This window comes from Taudactylus pleione, unplaced genomic scaffold (assembly GCF_031769625.1).
Source record: "Taudactylus pleione unplaced genomic scaffold, aTauple2 ptg000064l, whole genome shotgun sequence".
NCBI lineage: Eukaryota > Metazoa > Chordata > Amphibia > Anura > Myobatrachidae > Taudactylus > Taudactylus pleione.
The window spans coordinates 3,497,852-3,518,444 of NW_028284466.1; the positions used below are offsets into that span (position 1 = coordinate 3,497,852).

Consider the following 20,593-nt stretch of genomic DNA (forward strand, 5'->3'; position numbering starts at 1 on the left):
GATTGTGAAAACTGGTGTCAAGAGTCATTCTTTTGCAAGCAGATTTCTACAAAGTGCTGTCATTCATTAGATCCTTCTGCCAGCCGCTTCCCGTGCTGGGTCGGTGAGTGAGGTTAATTGGACTGTAAAAATCGGTTTATGTGCAAAGTGCATATGTGTAAAGTTATACTGTCTCCTTGGAGAAAAATAAGCGATTACATAGTGTGAATATTTGCAAACAAAAGCAACAGATTGTGAATTTATTGCAGCACAAAACAACTGTTTGTGAATTTGTACCATCAGGGAAAGAAGTATGGTTCTTTCTCAGCCTTCCATACTCCATTCACTCTCATAATATTCTTGTGAGCACTCCCAATGCATCTCATTTAATTGATCTCAAGCAAAGTCTTGGATTGTTACAGTTCTGAACACAGGAGACCAATCTTCTCCACCAGAGGTGTCTCTGAACCCAGCGCCGTCCCGTGCTTCCCCTCCGCCCGCTCCTTCCTTGTGTCCTCAACCTGACCATAAAATAATACCTACAGCAGGTGGGTCGAGGGCAGGGATTTTATTTAGCTGGACCCGGCACCCCTGTGTGGCCGCACTGACAGAACGTGTCAGGAGCCGGCCCTGCCAGCTGGCTAGGTTCTTGTTTTCTTCCAATCCTCTTTGACCAGACCTTCTTCCTTCAAACAAACTCCCCCTTTAATTGGATTTTACAGACTGTACACAGATCAACTTCTCCTTAGGTGTATTGTGCTCATGTAACTGCAACATGATAGAAAGAACCAGGGCCAGATTAACAATGTGGCGGGTGGAGCTACAGCTCCAGGCCCTCCCATGAAAATAGGCCCAGAGCATCTGCTGTAGTCTGCCCAGTGTGCACAGAAAAAAAAAAATCCTGTCAACAATCACCGCCATCAGCATTGGTGAGCCTGGCCATCTAAAGCCCAGCCCTATTCACTTCCCACACCCCTGAAGGCCATTTGCCTTTGTCCGGCATAGCCCCACCCACCTGCTGGATTAAGCCCCGCTCACCGCCGGAAATCCGAAGCCCCGCCCACTCGCCTCTCCCTCGCTCAGCAACTGGAATCAGACTCCAGCTACCAAGCTACATAGACAATTAAGGTTAGAAGAAATAAAGACCTGAGGAACACGGGGACAGAGGACATCTATCACCGTCCATGACAGGTGAAACCTACATGCATCCTACAGGGCAGTGTAATATCTAGTGCTGTTCTGTGTGTGTTCCATCTCACCCTGTGCATATATGTGTGTGTGTGTTATCTTACCCAGGGGCAATGTGTGTATGAGTGTATGTATATTGTATACATATATATGTAATATATATATCTATATATACTGGTCCACGTTATGCCGGCACTCACCAATGATACAGACTAGACTCCGGTGCCCGTCCTGTATGTATAAGCAATATCCACCCAAAAAGTAGACGGCACTCAGAGATTTTGCAAAAATATAATAGTGTATTCCATAAAGGCCAACGGGCCGGGCGACGTTTCGAGGTTTGACCCTCTTTTTCAAGCCCACAGCATCGTCTTTATCACAATGCTGTGGGCTTGAAAAAGAGGGTCAAACCTTCAAAACATCGCCCGGCCCGTTGGCCTTTATGGAATACACTATTATATTTTTGCAAAATCTCTGAGTGCCGTCTACTTTTTGGGTGGATATCTATATATACTGTATATACATCTATACACAAACAGACATATTTACCCACTTGATCTGTAACATCCGGGAGGCTCCTGTTTTTTTAGGTAGTCCCCCAGAAGACTGAGCAGATCTCCTGCATCCCGTCCACTTTCTAGTGAAGTGGGCAGGATGGGGAGCAAAATACCGGTAATTGCGATTGCTTATTTGCAAAAATTGCCCATCCGATCAGCGGCCAGCAGCTGCAAATTAAAGGAGTTGAAGAAAGCAGACAAGCATGCATATGTATGTGTGTTAATGTATGTGCATACATACATCCGCACGAATAAAGGATCCTGGCATCTCTTCTCACCATCCACCCATCGCACTCTCTGCTATGTCCCACCTTCTCTCTATCCACTTCTCTGCCCAACTCTGCTATTGGGGTTTGGGGGAGTGTTAGCGGAGGTTAGGGTTAGGCACTAGGGGGTGGGTTAGGTTGCAGGGGGTTAGGTTTAGGCTGTATGGGGGAGGGTTAGATTTAGGCTGCGGGGAGGGGTAGGGAGAAGGGGAGGGTTAGGATACTGACCGACAGGTGTCAGTTTCCTAACCTTGTCAGGATTCCGGCGTTGGAATTCTAACTGCCAGGATCACGAGCGCCTGGCATCCCGTACCCAACTCGGTTAGGGATCTGGGATGAACACTTAAAGAAATATGGCAATAATCAGTGAACAATTTTAGATTTTTTGTACACTCAAGGAAAGGCAGTCTATACAGTACACACACTTTCACACACAAAAAAATACTTTTTTTTTTTATCGCTCCACTGCCTCAGCTTTAGTTACATCCCCTACAGCTCCAGGCCCATGTGGACCTTAATCTGGCACTGGAAAGGACCTGCTGTATAGGGTAGCGGTGGTACAAGAGAGAATAGTTAAACAGCTCTTGGTGCCACACATACACATTCTCTTGGTTTTGGCAGTGGCCCATATACACCCTAATGGAGAGCATTTGGGAGAGGAAAAAACTAACAAATGGGTGCTCCAGGGGTTTTACTGGCCGGTCATCCGCATGGTGGTCAAGAGGTACTGCCAAGCCTGCACAGTCTGCCAATGGACCGTCCCTAAATCTAATTACTGTGGTGCCCAGGTACCTCTACCTATAATCCTAAATCTATTAGTGAGACAGCCCTTAAAGAAAGCACAGGGATGGCAAAACAGAGGTTACGGTACCTGAGCTGCCACACGCACCCTTAAATAAGTTGGATAAGCTAGAAGCTGTGATGGAATGGCCTAAGCCAGAAAGGAAGTCTCAGCAGACATTTCTAGGTTTAGGGCCATATTCAATTAGCGACGATAATAAAAACTGTTAAACAAACGTCTGCTGCAGCCATGTGCGATGTTTAAAACACTTGTCGCCTCCATACGACTCCCTGAAAAACCAGACCCAATACTTTAAACCCATTTTCAGCTGTTTTTAATTGGCAACTATTTGCGTGGTAATCTTTCGACAAATTGTGCAACTTACGAAAAATTGTTGTGGCAATTTATCATTATGGGGGTGTCCAATAGGGATTTTGCTTTTTTTTTCTCCAGGTCTGAGAAGGAGAAAACTTTTCTCCTGTTTCTCACTATAAAAGTGCGATAAATTTTCGTGGGTGTGATAAAATCAGCCGATATTATCGCCGCTAATTGAATACAGCCATTAGTCCGTTACTACCGGTGATATATTCAGAACTTTGCTACTCGGGCCGCTCCATTGACAGACTTCCTGAAAGAGAACAAACTGGACAGGTTAGAGTGGTCCGAGTCCTCGAAGGCCGCATGGAGGGATTTGAAAGAAGCCTTATGTATGGCGCTAGTGCTGCAGGCACCTAATTTTGGGGAAAGGTTTGTTTTGCAAAAAGATGCCTCCGGGACAAATCTGGGAGCAGTGTTATGAGGATGAAGGACGGGAAGAGACTGATGCTCTTCCTTAGCCATAAACTCCAACAGAGAGAGAAAAAGTGTGCTACAGTGGAGCAGGAATGCCTGGCCATTAAGTGGGCAGTAGAGGTCCTCCAGTACTACCTACTTGGTAGGGAATTCACTCTGGTCACCGACCACGCCCCACTACACTGAATGCATATGAATAATGATGTAAATGCCAGGGCCACGCATTGGTTCCCTGCATTGCAACCTTTCAACTTTGTAGTGGAACACAGACCTGGGGCCCTCCATAATAATGGCGATGCACTTCCTAGAGCAGCTGAATTGCCAAAGTTGGCGAAGCTAAGAGAGGGGGAGTTGGGAAAAGAGACATCTTGTTACGACTCTTGGAAAGTTGGTCTCTTGTCATGAATCAGACAGTGCGGGCTGGGACCATGGTAGCAGAAATTGAGGAGGTTTCAGATAGCTTTTCCTCATAGGGGAAATAAGATAGAATCCAAGTTGTTATAAAGTATACAAGATTTATTTGAACTAACAGAGGACTGCTGGGAACGATGGGTAGAAACAGAACTAAAAGTCCACACTGAAAGATAATGATAAGCACATGAGTCTTTACAATCTGTGGCTAGAAGGTAACAGCGTACTTGGAGTAGGACAACTGGTATTAGTGTATGAACTCCACGACAAGCAGGACACTAGTCAGATGACACTGAATTATCCTCACTAGACAAATGCAGGAATCCTGAGTCCGAGTCACCGGGGTCCGCCCAGCAAGACGAGACGGGGATCCTAGGTCCAAAGTGTAGAGGTATATCCAGCTAGACTGTGATGACTTTGGCTTGCGATGAGTGTCGGTCTTTTGAGTACACAAGGTGCGTCGAACTCCGGATGTAGTACACTGAGATGCGTCATGGAGATTTGGACGGAATACGCAGGTGTGCGTCTTTAGGTACTCCGAGTTAGTACCCAAAGTAGCATCTTTAGGTGTTACGGATTTGTACCCAAAGTAGCTTCTTTAGGTGCTTCGGGTTTGTACCCAAAGTAGCGTTTTTAGACAATAGAGCAGGACACGAAGATACTTAGGAATTCCAAGACTTGAAGATATCAGGACCCAAATACTAGGACTTGAGAATACGTTGTACAGGCACTGAATGAACGTCCATGAAGGGTTTATATAGTCAGGGCCTGCCGCTGATTGGTGGCTGATTCCCAGCAGACTTGAGAGCTAGATCTGATTGGTCGATCCAACATCACGTGGCAGAAGCAAGATGGCCGCGCCCATGAACCAGCGTCCTCGGTGATAGTATTTGAAGATGATGCATTACTGCACAAGAAGTATCAATCAGCATTGGAGTGAGAGTTTAAAAATGATGGGAGCCACGCTCGGCACCAGTGAGCCAAAGGCCGGAGGTACGTAATGCCGCTGAGCGGACTTTGCATCGGAACCTGGTGATCACATTCCTGACACATCTTTTCCAGGTAAAGTATGACAAAGCTAAGGGGAAGGGCATGTGGCAGAGGGTACTTTGCCACATTCTGATGTCCGGAACAGAACTCATTCCCAAGGAAAAGGGGCAGATAGGGTTATGAATCCTGCTGCTTACTGCAACAAAGGTCATTTTTCAGGTTAAGCACTATAGACTGTTCTTAATAAACCCTACATATATTTGGCTTATTCTGCAACCTTGCCTAATATCTTTGTATTGTGACTTCTGTGATGTATTTGGATTGAGGTCACAGTACATGGCAGAAGTCACAATCTCTGTTATCAAATCCATATTATAAATGTGTTAGCACAAGCTATATAATATTATTACTTTGCAGTTAAAGAATTGTGCAAATGTCAAACATTTAATCCTAAATATGACAATATTTACTCTATATTATCTTTTTGTTGATATAAAATAAGTTTTTTGTTTGTTTTTATACTTGACCAAGCTACAAAATTATTTTGTGTACTAAATATAAGAAATACAATTTATTATATTGTTATATGAGGATGGTCCTATAAATAAGGCAACATAAATTTATATAACTCGTACATATACGTATAATCAATAGTATGGCCTTGGTACAGATTATTTTTCCACATAGTCCTTATACTTGTCTAAGCATTTGTTACACCATGGAATCTATCCCAGCATAGAAGAAATCAGTGTCAAATGTTTTTTTTGAGTTGCTTCGGTACCCAGCATGAACACTTTTTCCTGTATACCAGTTGCTCATGAACGATGTTGTGCACAGTACCTGCTGAGATGTTCAGTTCACCAGGAATATCACTAGCTCAAACGCATCTGTCCTCCTAAATCAGACCTTCTATACGGCACAAATTGTCATCTGTGGTGGACATGATTGGCCGGCCTGATAGATGCTCATCTTGAACGACTGTCATGCCGTTATCAAAGGCAGTGCACCAAACCCAAATCTGTTTCCTTGACATGTAATCACTGTACACCTCAACAAGTTGGCGATGACTTTCAGCTGCTGATGTGCTCTTTAGATGCAGAAATCGGATCACACTACACATTTCAATGTTTAACCATGTTTCCGCCAGCCCCATCATCTTACAACTGATGTTGGGACCGTAAGACTGATATGAGCAGTCTAACGGCCGTGAGGGGAAGCAGTGGTCTACCTGCTCTGGCCTGGCATGAAGTTAGAATGAAATAGAGAAAATGACACACATGAGAGGTCTTGTTACCTTACTTATAGAACCACCCTTGTATAATGCCAGTCACATTCATTTATACTTCAACAGCTCACTCCTACTACACTGCAAACATTTCATCTAGTGTGCCACAAGCAAACAATTGTCAGAATCCCAGGGTGGACCAGCAGCATGGTGACACAGAGGACAGTGGAGAATTAATTTTTTGCTTTTGAAATAGATGGAGGTAATTTTATTAATGTGCTAAGACTAGGGCATAGATAGACAGTGAATGCTTTTAAGGTTTGCGGAATTTGTACAGTGTTCTGAATAACAATTATGGGGGAAACATAACAGGTCTGTGTTCTCAGAAGCAGCGTGATTCCAGAATTCTCGGCTGCCAATTTAAAATGACAATAATTTAAATGATAAAACCAGGCTGGTTTTGACATTTCAATTACTGCAGTTTTAAATCTGCAGCCGAGATTGTTGGAATTGCGCTGCTTCTGAGAACACAAGCACTACTACTTAAACTCTTATATTTTCAAGAGATGTGTGGTGGGGGATACGTTCAATATCCCAACAGCGGGTATTCCAGTGCTCGGAATCCCAACACTGGCATCCCTGACCGCCGGAATCCCAAAGGTAAGTAGTTGGGTTGGGGGGAGGGATAGGCACTAGGGGGAAGGTTAAGTTTAGGTACTAAGGGAGGAGGGAGGGTAACGTTTAGGCACCAAGGAGGGAGGATTAGTATACTTACCTCGAACCTTCGGGATGGTAACCTAGTCGGGATCCCAAATACTGGCATCCCGTACCCAACCCCTGTGGTGGGACCTGGATTTGAAAATTATCACTAGTGAATAGAAACAGAAGGCTGGAGAGATTGGTGTCAGACGTGTGAGGTTTTATTTTATTGTGACAGTTTGAGAATATAACCGTTGCAGAATGAAGTTGGGAAACAAAGGGTCTGATTCAGAGCCGTACGCTCTGACCAGAGCGCTCGCTCTGAATCAGGGCCCTCCTACCTAAAATTGGAGCGGCCTCCTGGTCGTTCGCATAGCTGTGGGTGACCACCCACAGCTTATGCAAGCGGCCAAAAAGATGGTCGGGCTTGCGACGAGACCCTGCGGTAGGGTCTCGCTGCCGCAAGCCCAGGAGTGCTTTTGGCTCTATCAGAGCCAAAAGCACTCCCACTGACATCACTAGTGATGTCAGTGGGGCCGGTCCCAGATGGTAGGCGCTCCCATGGGAACGCCTCCGTCTGGGCAGCAAGGCCCCGGCACGCTCACCAAAGGGGGCGTGCTGTCAGTCACCATCGACAGCATGCCCCCTTTGGTGCGAGACCCATAGCGACAGCTTGGCTGTCGCTATGCAGGTCTCACGCATGCGCACGACGGAGCTCCCTCTGTCGTGCGCATGCGCACTAGGGCACCATCGATCCGCTTGCGAGCGCTCAGCGCTCGCGAGCGGGTCTGAATCAGGCCCAAAGTTCATGAGTGTTAATAAGAGAAGAGTAATGAGACAATATAAAGGAATGTGAAGCAGGGGTTGTAAAGGATGTTGCATATTGGACAATAATGTTGTGGATACCTCCCAGCTAGCCTGATTTAGTAGGACTATGTCCCACCTTCACATTCAGGACTGTTTTGTGTAGCAATATGAAAGTTGGGAGGTATGTGCTGTTCATCGATGCTCTGTAATTGGCGCCGAGTTCACCTGACAATAGTAGGCTCAGCAATAAACAGGAAGGAAGGGAGTACAGGGCAGTCTAGCACTTTTCAGGGTTAGGCACACACCCATTGTTAGACACTGTGGCATTTATTCCAGAGAATAATCGCCAGGAATGATGTCATGTAAATGTATATATATATATAAATGTGTGTATCAACATGGATTCTAGGCAGTGTCCTGTATTTGACCTGTAGGAATACAAAGCTTGGAGGAGATTTGTCTTCCTGGAACCAGGCATCTAGATAACCATCTCTTCTCTCTACAGGCCATAAAGTTTGGGGAGGGATAGATCCTTAATGCAGATGGTCAGACCTGGTCAAGCCAGGTCATGGGATATAAAATCCTTTAGGAGGGAGATGACAGGAATGTAGGGTATGTTACCTGCTTATTGGTTTCTAAAGACCCCTTCACACTGTTTCAAGACCCCCTACTTCCTATAGACAATATGGAAGGGTGTGGCCGATTTCTTAATGCCCAGTGTACAGCAATGAAAGAGTGAAAAACCCAAAGGTGGGGGCTAGTGCAGCTGTGAGGGTATAACTATGCATCTCCCTCAGTGATAAGTGTTCTTGTGCCCAAGGAGAGTCCTGACGACTGGCCAGAATCCAATGCTCCTGTGTCTCCTTCACAACTGAGTCTAGATGTAAAGACTCTGGGTTCTTTTTCATTTTTAATTCCTTTTACTTTCTGAAACCTATTTGTGATATATTTGTATTGTCCATATTTGTACTACCTTTTCCTGTAATCAATAACCTTGGAAATATTTTTCGGATTAAACATTCTTAATCCAGTGTATTCTCCATGTTCTTGTCGAATTCACGAGCCTGTGAGGTCAAAGCTACGTACCTATAAGTAAGTGAGTGTGCATATTGAGATTTAAGGGGAGAACCTAACGACTCCCGTTAACTTCGTTGGTGGTGGCAGAACCGTGTTATACTAACCGCACGTGCTGAGGTAACCATAAGTCACTGGTGGCGATTCTCAGATTGAGGTATCTGGAGAATCGGCCGGCTGGTCGTGACAAATTGGTGGCAAGCGGTGGGATGATGATAATTTTTGTTTTTATCACAAGAACTTAAGTGAATTAATGGTGTGTGATTCTTGAGAGAAACTACATCATAAATTCACCGGAGAATTACGCTCAAGGTTTAGATTTTAAACGGACATACATAGCAAATAGTTTCTGTTCCCCCCCCCCCCCCTCTCTTGTTTTTCTTTTCTATTTTATTTGGCGATTAGTTTGAGGTCCAGAATGACCACAGAGTACCTGCAACAGAAAAGGGATGTCCTTGTGGCCATGTGTATGGAGAGAAACATTGCCTGGAAGGGCCAGAACAAGGATCAACTGGCCCAATTACTCCAAGTGGCGGATAGGAATCTTGCTGCTGAGGGTAGCCAGACAATGGAAAACCCTGCTGCAGAGGCGCAATCTGTACTGGACCTTACAACAGATGCACAGCAGGGGTCGGACACCTCTGCTGGGTCAAGTGAGTCTGCACTAGAGAGTTTCCTTCAAACTGCTGACAGGCATATGAAGGACAGGGACTCTGCCACAACTCTGCAGCTGATGCAGCAGTTCCAAACGTCTGCGGACAGGGAAGCTGCTGGATGCCGAGCTGACCAGGAAGCTGCAGCACGCCGAGCTGACCAGGAAGCTGCACGCCGAGCTGACCAGGAAGCTGCTGAGCGGAAGGCAGTCCGAGAGGCTGAGGCTGCGGAGCGCCAGGCTGAGCGCGTGTTCCAGCTGGAGATGGCCAGACTCCGCGGACAGAATGCCACCTGTGAACCGGGTAGGAAAAAGCCCAGGCATGATCAATTTCCTGTATTGGAGAAGGATGGCGACCTCGATACGTTCCTGAGGGTGTTTGAAAAGACTTGCCGACAGTTTGCACTGGACCGCAGTGAATGGGCAAGTTACTTAACCCCTGGGCTGAGAGGAAAAGCTTTGGAGGCATTTGCAGATCTTCCCCAGGAACTGGATGGTGATTATGCTGCGATTAAAAAAGCCTTGTTACAGCGTTTCAACATCACCCCTGAGGCTTATCGACAAAAGTTCAGAGACTCAAAGCGCAGTCCCTCTGATACCTACGCGGGACTGTTAGCGCAATTGTCAACCCTGTTGCATCAGTGGGTTGATGGATTGCAGGTGACGGACTTCGACAAACTAAAGGACCTTATTCTCCAGGAACAGTTCCTCGCACTGTGTCCAGCGGAGGTCAAAGAGTGGGTCCTGGATCGGGAACCCAAAACGTCTCAGGAGGCTGCCAGCCTGGCAGACAAGTACACCAGCACTCGGGCTTCTGTGGTGAAGAAGAGCTGGGGGATGCCAGGACAAGCGGCATGGGGAGAGAGACGACCCGGAGGATCACCCCCGCGGTACCCTGCAAAACCAACTGTTGCTGCACCTTTTGGGGGGGTGGGGGGAAAACCTGTTTTGGCAACTGGCCGCAGGTGTTTTACATGCAATGAGCTGGGGCACATCAGTGTCGATTGCCCCAAGAAGAAAAGATCAACACCCGCTCCTGTGAGTGGCCCAGCAGGGAAACCTGTGCCAGCCATCCTGTGTGTGGAAGGGCCCCAAGGACACCCCCGGGACAATCTACAAGTGGTCCAGGTAGGACACCAAGTTGCACTTGGGCTATTAGACTCTGGCTCAGACCTGACTCTCATCCACCCAGCCTTAGTGAATCCTGAGGATATTATTCCAGGGAAGACTATTACAGTGCGGGGAGTGGGTGGGGTGCACCCAGAGGTGCCTATGGCTCGTGTGTATCTTGACTGGGGAGTTGGGAGAGGTATCCGGGATGTTGGGGTGCTGGAAAATTTACCTGCTACAGTGCTGTTGGGGTGTGATTTGGAGAAAATGCAAACTAAATATGTAACTGAGAATTATGTTGTAAATGATGCAAAGGTACAATCTAACCCAGTTTTTCCCCAGGTGACCCCTGCTGACCGACCCAACATGAGTACAAATGAATGTGACTGTATCAGTGATGTGCAAAGTTCTGTTCTAGCAGTTAACCCTTTGCAGTTCCACAGGCTGGAGTCCGGTCAGTCAGAACTGGATCTGATGGTGTACCCTAATGAAAAACTGTGTAATGTACTGTTAACAGATGATATTGCAAATGTACCATCATCAGGGGTTGGAGTGAATACTGTATGCAACAATGCGTCCAATGTAACCCCTTCATTTACAGTAATGACCCGGCCCACAGCAGCACAGAGGGGCTGTGAGTTAACCCTTGCAGGTGTGGAAACCAGCTCAATAGAGGTTAATCCCCCTCATCCCCCCTCCCTTCCTGTACACAGGTCAGTCTCAGACACTGAATTAGGAAAGGGCGGGGCAGCTGCTGCCCTAACTCCTCACAATGACCAGGTAGTCCAGAGGGATGCTATCAAAGCTGCACAGGACACTGACCCTAGCCTGGAATCTGTAAGAACACGAGTTAGCCAAGGAGGTCAGGAAGGGAAACATGATAGGATTAGCCAGGAATACCAAGAAGGGAAACATGATAGGATCAGCCAGGAATACCAGGAAGGGGAACCAGATATAATTTTTGTGGAAAATGCAATATCTTGGGAGAGAAATGTCAGAGTTGTACAACAAAGTGCAGTTACTGGCATAGCCGAGTGTCCCACTGTATATGGTACTGGTGAAATTACTCCAGTCCCTGGAGCAAATAATCTGGAAAAATTACAAGTACCAGGGTTTGATGGTAATGAAATGTGTAAACGTGTGTCTGATGTGACTCCTGCCATAATTGTAACTACCAGGGAGGAAGCAGCACAGAGGAGCTGGGCAGTAATTCCTGAAGGAATGAGCAGTGGTCTGCTAGCAGTCACAGAGGACAGTAATATTGTGTGTCCAACGTCTCCCCACCCTCACACAGAGACCCTCATTCTAGCAGATCTAGGAAGACAAGAAGTTTTCAAGATGGAATCTGGTAGGGTCAGTGATGTGTTAGAGTCTACCCCTGTTTGTATGGCAACTGATGGTCCAAGTATCAGGGCCAAAGTATATAGTTCCCAGTATGTGATGTATCTCTGTGCTAAGACAGGTCATGAGGGGGAGGAAAGGATTCTAGCCCCAACTAACAATGACAGAGAGAACCTTCACCTCAAACTTCCTGCTGCTGAGCCTGTGATCCTGTCACACACCACTGACCCAGTCATAAGCCATACACCCCCCACTGGGCTGTTTGATAAGGACCTGACTGGAATGCTGGATAGTAATGCATTAGATGATCCTGTGAGGGAGGAGGGTGTGTCAGAGTCACAGCTGACACAGTTAAGCATCCTACCCCTTGAATTAGAAATGCAGGCTGGTGATCAACTGTTTAAAAATCTGATATCTGATTGTACATTGTCTCCAATGACTCACATGGAGTTTGCAAAAGTTTCTTCTCCTGTTGTAGGTCTCAGGGAGCTAGAGATTGACAATGATCACTCCCAGATACTGTGTAAGGAGATGGAGCCAGGGCAGAGTGATAAAGGGAAGTACTCCCTACCTGAACCAGCAGTGGTTCAGACCAGGTCAGATGAGCTGGAGGCCCAGGACTGCTCAGAAGGCATGAGTGAGGTGCCGTACTCAAGGCACAGGGTAGAAGGAGGTATCCTTTACCCTGGTACACAACACATCGTCCTCCTAGTCCTAGAGGACCAGGAACATGCCCAGTAGGCCCAGCTTGTATCACACAAATGTAGTTTGAGCCATTGCAGATTTCATTAATTCAATCAACATCTTGCTCATTGTGGGGTGATTGGCCGTTGTCACCAGCAATAACATTATTAATGTGGCCAATTTATAGACAACGATATGCTGCAATATACTGAGATCCTGAGATGACTTTGTCTGTGCTGTGGTCAGTACTTATTACATAGTAATCTAGCTAATGTTACCTGGTGTAATGATAACAAATGATCTCTTTAGGATGCTCACAGAGTCACCTATGTCCTTCAGTTTCTTCCTAGAAGTAACAAATAATAAAATAAGAAACATAAGTGATCGGCCGTATGTCTGTATATATTTAGACAGGCCCCCTTGTCTCTCACCAGGACCCCATGCGTTTCTCCACCCTAAGGCCCACCTGTGGCTCTCTGCCCCATTCCCCCAACCCGAGTGTGCATCTCTCAGCCCCATTCCCCCAGCCCCAGTATGCATCTCTCTGCCCCAGTGTGTCCCTCAGCCCCATTCCCCCGGCACCAGTGTGCATCTCTCAATCCCATTCTCCTGGCCGTAGTGTGCGTCTCCCTTCCCCCAGTGCCTCTCTCAGCCCCATTCCCCCAGCACCAGTGTGCATCTCTCAATCCCATTCTCCTGGCCCTAGTGTGCGTCTCCCTTCCCCCAGTGCATCTCTCAGCCCCATTCCCCTGGCCCCACTGTGCGTCTCTCTGCCCCATTCCCCAAGCCCCACTGTGCGTCTCTCTGCCCCATTCCCCCAGCCCCAGTGTGCATCTCTCTGCCCCAGTGCGTCTCTTAGCCACATTCCCCAGCCTCAGTGTGTCTCAGCATTATTCCCCTGCCCCTGTGTTAACTCCAACCCCTCTCCAGGCCTGTGCAGTCAGGTCCAACCTCCCCCCAACCCCCTGTGCAGTCAGCTCCAACCTCCCCCCAGCCCTGTGCAGTCAGCTCTATTCCCCCCCAGCCCTGTGCAGTCAGCTCCAACCTCCCCCCCCAGCCCTGTATCATCAGCTCCAACCTTCCCCACCCCCCCTACAGTCACCACCCAGCACTTACCTGCTGCTCACCTGTGGCTCTCTGCCCCATTCCCCCAACCCGAGTGTGCATCTCTCAGCCCCATTCCCCCAGCCCCTGTATGCATCTCTCTGCCCCAGTGTGTCCCTCAGCCCCATTCCCCCGACACCAGTGTGCATCTCAATCCCATTCTCCTGGCCCTAGTGTGCGTCTCCCTTCCCCAGTGCGTCTCTCAGCCCCATTCCCCCGGCCCCACTGTGCGTCTCTCTGCCCCATTCCCCAGTGTGCGTCTCTTAGCCCCAGTCTCTCTGCCCTTTTCCCCCAGCCCCAGTGTGCATCTCTCTGCCCCAGTGCGTCTCTTAGCCACATTCCCCAGCCTCAGTGTGTCTCAGTATTATTACCCTGCCCCTGTGTTAACTCCAACCCCTCCCCAGGCCTGTGCAGTGAGCTCCAACCTCCCCTCCAGCCCCCTGTGCAGTCAGCTCCAACCTCCCCCCCAGCCCTGTGCAGTCAGCTCCAAACCCCCCTCCCCCATCTCTGTGCAGTCAGCTCTATTCCCCCCCAGCCCTGTATCATCAGCTCCAACCTTCCCCACCCCCCCCCCCTGCAGTCACCACCCAGCACTTACCTGCTGCTCCTCTGTTTTGACTGCTTGTGGGAAGAGCTGCTGCTGAGCATGTGCAGCATCTCCCCCAGCGGATATTTTTTTAAAGTAAGCTTCTGCGCATTGCATTGCGCAGAAGCTGCTGCCCGCGGCAGCTGGTATGGGAGAGGGCAGGGTGGCTGCCAGCCACTGTAGGGACCGTGGCCCTGAACGGCGGTGGGAAGGCAAGCCGTGCAACGGCGGATCGGCAAAGTGGGCTAATGGGTGGTCCTGTGCATCCCCGGACCACTCCCCAGTTTTGCCTATGGTCCCAAGGAAAGAAAGCACCTCCCCCAGAGACTGCCTGTTTGGTTGTGATTACTATACAGTCCCTGCAAGTGGTGGATTTTACTGGGGGTAGAGGAGTAAAATCAGATACTGGTGGTAACACGGAAATTACAGGGACTGGGGGTGATAAAACTGAAAATACAGGGGCAGGGTTTGTTACACTGTATATACAGAGACAGGGGTGCACCTAATGCTAAATCTGCCCCTGGTGAAGATAGGCAACATACTCGCCTACCAGTCACCCATCTCATTGGTTATGGTAATAATAGTACAGTAATATTACCCTTTTATCTAGGTAAGTGAACTATAACACGATCAGTAGGAGTCAGTAACTTACCAGATGTAAATGTACAGGCCTATTATTCCCACAACGCCTACAGCCATCATGACCATTGCAGCCATCAGCCATCCAGGCATCTGGTCATCTATGCAAGAAAGGAACAGGTTAGGTGAATAAACTTGGTATCACATGCAGCCGTGTTACACATATAAACTCCCAATTTGAAACAATAATACAACCAAGAGAACTGCTCCTGTAACATGAGCAGGGCTGGTAATGTAGGTAATAAGTAATATAAGACAGTATGGGGCAGCTATATCATTTATGTACCCAGTCCCTGAGCTAGAAAGCCTGATCCAGCTATCCTGATATAGGAGGCCAGCAGCATAGGCTACTACATGCCCCTGTACTAAACACGACCAGCCCAAGTGCTTAGCTGCCAATTGTCCCTAATTACCAGGGCCCTTGTCTAAAAGCTGTATCCCCAGGAATAATTTGTCCTGGAAATGTTGTTATATAACTAATAATTATTACTTTCTTTGTAAATAATATTAGAATATTATACAAAAATCTACATTATCTTCAGGTCCAAGTTCCGCAGAGACAGTACCGCACAGGACATGCTTAGATGCAGTGGCTGAGCAGCAATGTGTCCCAGGAAATGCTGCCAGCTATGTAAGTGCTGAAGAGCACAATGGATGTACCCGGCCGTCCTGCTGTCACTGGTGCCTAATTAATGACATCACTCAACTCTCTCTATTTATCAAATGTTAGTACTGGATAAATCAGAGATTTCTGTATGGTGATTTGGGCTCTTGCCGGGGCAAGCAGGGCCGGATTAAGGCCCACATGGGCCTGGAGCTGAAAATGTTCAAGGGCCTATACTGAGAAGGGGAAGAGCTGTGATCGGTGCTGTGTGGGTGTGATCAGAGTCACCTTGGTGTGTACACCCCCTATACTATGACCACAATATCTTCCTAACTACATAGAAATCGAAAAATTGGATAATTTAGTTTTTTGGGGGGGATGGGGGAATAGAAAAACTATTTAAATACTTAAAATGTATGGCCAGTTAGGCAGCTGGTAATCATTCTGTCATGTTGATGGGCCTATTTTTATGTGGAGGCCTGGAGCTGTAGCTCCATCCGCCCCATTGTTTATCTGGCCCTGGGGGCAAGCAGTTTAAAAAAAAAAAAAACCTGCCGCCTTTTAGTGGTTTGTAAAAGCACACATTCATTACTCACACGTTTTGTATTGCAGTTATGTGAATAAGTTGGGATGCGTTTTTTAACCATGTGCAATAATAACATGCTCTGTATGGTTTTACTTTTCAGTAATATAATATTTTCAAAATCGCAGTAAAATGACCAAAGAACGTGCATTTTTGTAAAAACACACTTTGAATAATTTCCCCCTATGTCTCTACTTGGCCAACAAAAATTATTTATTTCCACTTGATAAAAATAATGAAAATAACAGAGGTGTAATTTACCTTTGGTTGTCGGTATGGGCATCCCATGTCCTGATTGGAGCAGTATTAGTAGAAATATTATTCTGTAACACCACACAGCCATTTTGCAACTATCTCTCCTGAAAACTACCTATCAAAAGACTCCAAATGCTGAAGTCTGTGATATCAGCCTGAGCTCCAGCCCCACTGTGATGCATCATGTGATGTAACAGTGACAGCTAGGAAGTGGCCAAGGCCTTAGTAGGGATCAGTTATGCAGGTAAAATATATAATATCCCTGATGTGTTCTCACAGTAACAGAAATTCAGATCAGTTTATCCCATCAATGTGCTGTTAGCTTAGACCTGCTATTAGGGATATCTAATTATTACCAGTATTCCCATATATATATATATATATATATATATATATATATATACACAATCAGGTGCATAAATATTGGGACATTGACAGAATTTTCATATTTTGGTCTCTATTCACCACCACAATGGCTTTGAAATGAAACAAACAAGATGTGCTTTAACTGCAGACTTTCAGATTGAATTTGAGGGTAATTACATCCAAATCAGGTGAACGGTGTAGGAATTACAACGGTTTCTATATGTGCCTCCCACTTTTTAAGGGGCCAAAAGAAATGGGACAAACTAAACAATCCTAAATCGAACTTTCACTTTTTAATACTTTGTTGCAAATCCTTTGCAGGCAATTACAGCCTGAATTCTGGAACGCATAGACATCACCAGACGCTGGGTTTCATCCCTGGTGATGGTTTGCCAGGCCTCTACTGCAGATGTCTTCAGTTCCTGCTTGTTCTTGGGGCATTTTCTCTTCAGTTTTGTCTTCATCAAGTGAAATGCATGCTCAATCGGATTCAGGTCAGGGAATTGACTTGGCCATTGCATAACATTCCACTTTTTAGCCTTAAAAAACTCTTTGGTTGCTTTTGCAGTATGCTTCGGGTCATTGTCCATTTGCACTGTGAAGTGCCGTCCAATGAGTTCTGAAGCATTTGACTGAATATGAGCATGTAATATTGCCCGAAACACTTCAGAATTCATTCTGCTGCTTTTGTGAGCAGTCACATCATCAATAAATACAAGGGAACCAGTTCCATTGGCAGCCATACATGCCCACGCCATGACACTACCACCACCATGCTTCACTGATGAGGTGGTATGTTTTGGATCATGAACAGTTCCTTTCCTTCTCTATACTCTTCTCTTCCCATCACTCTAGTACAAGTTGATCTTTGTCTCATCTATCCATAGGATGTTGTTCCAGAACTGTAATGGCTTTTTTAGATGTTGTTTGGCAAACTCTATTCTGGTCTTCCTGTTTTTGAGGCTCACCAATGGTTTACATCTTGTGGTGAACCCTCTATATTCACTCCTGTGAAGTCTTCTCTTGATTGTTGACTTTGACACATATACACCTACTTCCTGGAGAGTGTTCTTGATTTGGCCAACTGTTGTGAAGGGGTTTTTCTTCACCAGGGAAATAATTCTTCTGTCATCCACCACAGTTGTTTTCCATGGTCTTCCGGGTCTTTTGGTGTTGCTGAGCTCTCCGGTGCGTTCTTTCTTTTTAAGAATGTTCCAAACAGTTAATTTGGCCACACCTAATGTTTTTGCTATCTCTCTGATGGGTTTGTTTTGATTTTTCAGCCTAATGATGGCTTGTTTCACTGATAGTGACAGCTCTTTGGATCTCAATTGAGAGACGACAGCAACTTATTCCAAATGTAAATGTCACACCTAGAATCAACTCCAGACCTTTTACCTGCTTAATTGATAATGAAATAACGAGGGAATAGCCCACACCTGTCCATGAAATAGCTTTTTAGTTGATAGTCCCATTACTTTTGGCCCCTTAAAAAGTGGGAGGCACATATAGAAACCATTGCAATTCCTACACCGTTCACATGATTTGGATGTAATTACCCTCGAATTAAATCTGAAAGTCTGCAGTTAAAGCACATCTTGTTTGTTTCATTTCAAAGCCATTGTGGTGGTGAATAGAGGCCAAAATATGAAAATTCTGTCAATGTCCCAATATTTATGCACCTGACTGTATATATATATATATATATATATATATATATATATATATATATAATGTGACACAGTCATACTTACCAACTCTTCCTGATTATCATCATACTTACCAACTCTCCCTGATAGTCTCCCTGTACATTCTAGCAATATTCCTGATTGCACCTTACCCCATTATTTAGCTGTTATATACTTGGGGAAAAAATAGAAATCAGAGATATATACATTCAGAATCCCAAAGGTAAGCAGCATGGTTGGGGGATTAGCATTAGGCACTAAGGAGGGAGGGGGAGGTTAGGTATAGGCACTAGCGGGGGAGGGTTAGGCACTAAAGGGGAGGAGGAGGTCAGGTTTAGGCACTGGGGGGAGGTTAGGTTTAGGCACTGCGGAGGGAGGGCTAGGGTTAAGGTAGGGAGAGGGGGAGGGTTAGAAAACTGCTAGATAAATGTCAGTATTCTAACACTGTCGGGATTTCGGCTTCAGGATTCTGACCGGCAAGATCCCGAGAGCCGGCATCCCGTACCCATTCCATACATTCAAATGGTATAATCAGTGCTATGGCCACACATATAAGGTTTCTCTTGGCCACTTCTATGGAACCACTTCTGGCTAATACAAAATATGTGACCAAGCCCTGAGAAGAAATTGAACCAAGATTAAAGTCTGTTAGTCTGGAGCTGTGTTAATCCCCCTTATACTGTATATCACTGTACAGTCTCCTCTCCCCATATAATAATAATCATACCACACATTCAGTGGGAGCCAGGAGCTGTGTTATTCCCCTTCCTATATCACTGTACGGTCCCCTCTCTCCTAAATAATAACAACTGTGGCGCCGCCCCTCCGAATCGCATCACCCGGCTGTTATTGTTTTCAGCATGACAGGCAGCCCGGTTGCCCATTCACAGCTTAGAGAAGTGTCAGCTGCCCGTGACCCGTCTGAGTCTTTATCAAGAGAAGAGGCTTTGCTATTAAAACAATGCTTGGCAAATCCCAGTGAACAGGTCGCCATGGTGACCAGATTTGCTACCCGGCTACCTAGCGACCAGATTATATGGGATGGGAGGAAGCAGATCCTCGTCACCACTAGCGGATATTCCCGGACATAACTGTACTGCAGCGGCCATTTCATGCAGGGTGCATGTAGTGAGCCGATTCTCCAGCTGCATAGGGCTCTGCGGTAAGAGTAAGAGGGTCTATGTGTGGCCAGGGGCTTCAGAGGGAGTAGCTAAGCTTTGAAGTGGCTTGACTGCGGGAGGTTGTCTGCCTGGGGGTAGCCGTGCAGTGGTTTAAGCGTCGGGGGTGGTTTGTCCGGGTGGGGGGCAGTAGAGCTGTGCAGAGCAGTGCCGTGGCTAGGTGAGCGGCCCATCATTTTACTTAATGTGTGTAGCTGTAGCAGCAGCCGCATAAAACACATAGAGCTCCTCACTCCACTATTATTTAATAAGACTCCTGCACCTCCTCTGCTCATACTTGGCCAGATCATAGGGAGGACGACAGAGGCGGTCGTTCTAGGGCCCCCACACATAGCCCCCCCGACTCTGTCCTCGGCACCATCAACAAGCTGAATTTTTATTTTTTCAGAGCAGTGGCCTGCAATTAAGCCACGCCCCCTGCATTTGGCTCCACCCACTAATTCTGCTGCTGGTCTGCTGCCACTGAAGTAAGCAGTAGAAATGTATATATCTAATGTATATACAGGTTGAGTCTCCCATATCCAAATATTCCGAAATACGGAATATTCCAAAATACGGAATATTTTCGGCATGACTGAGTTAATGAAACCTTTGATTTTTGATGGTTCAGTGTACACAAACTTTGTCTAAGGCACAAATTATTAAAACAATTGTATAAAATTACCTTCAGGCTGTGTGTATAAGGTGTATATGACACATAAATGAATTTCATTTCTGTACACAAACTTTGCTTGAGCCACAAAATTATTAAAAATATTGTATAAAATTACCTGCAGGCTGTGTGTATAAGGTGTATATAACACATAAATGCATTCTGTGTGTATATTGTGGTTCCATTCCAAAGATATTTCATTATGATATGCAAATATTCCAAAATACGGAATATTCCAATATCCAAAATACCCCTGGTCCCAAGCATTTTGGATATAGGAGACTCAACCTGTATGTACATAATGTATGCATCTGTGTCTATGTGTATGTATATATATATATATATATAAATATAATATAGACACACATCAGGCAGGCCGATA

General features: G+C 46.2%; 1 protein-coding gene across 1 annotated transcript; it reads left to right on the forward strand.

Annotated features, from left to right (window-relative positions):
• Positions 1-9,178: 9,178 nt before the first annotated feature.
• LOC148534739 (uncharacterized) lies at positions 9,179-19,472 on the forward strand. The gene is made up of 3 exons (XM_088465809.1): positions 9,179-11,010; positions 11,245-11,884; positions 19,272-19,472. Exons 1-3 carry the CDS (start codon positions 9,188-9,190, stop codon positions 19,470-19,472), a joined length of 2,664 nt encoding a protein of 887 aa, XP_088321935.1. The 5' UTR covers positions 9,179-9,187.
• Positions 19,473-20,593: the final 1,121 nt, after the last annotated feature.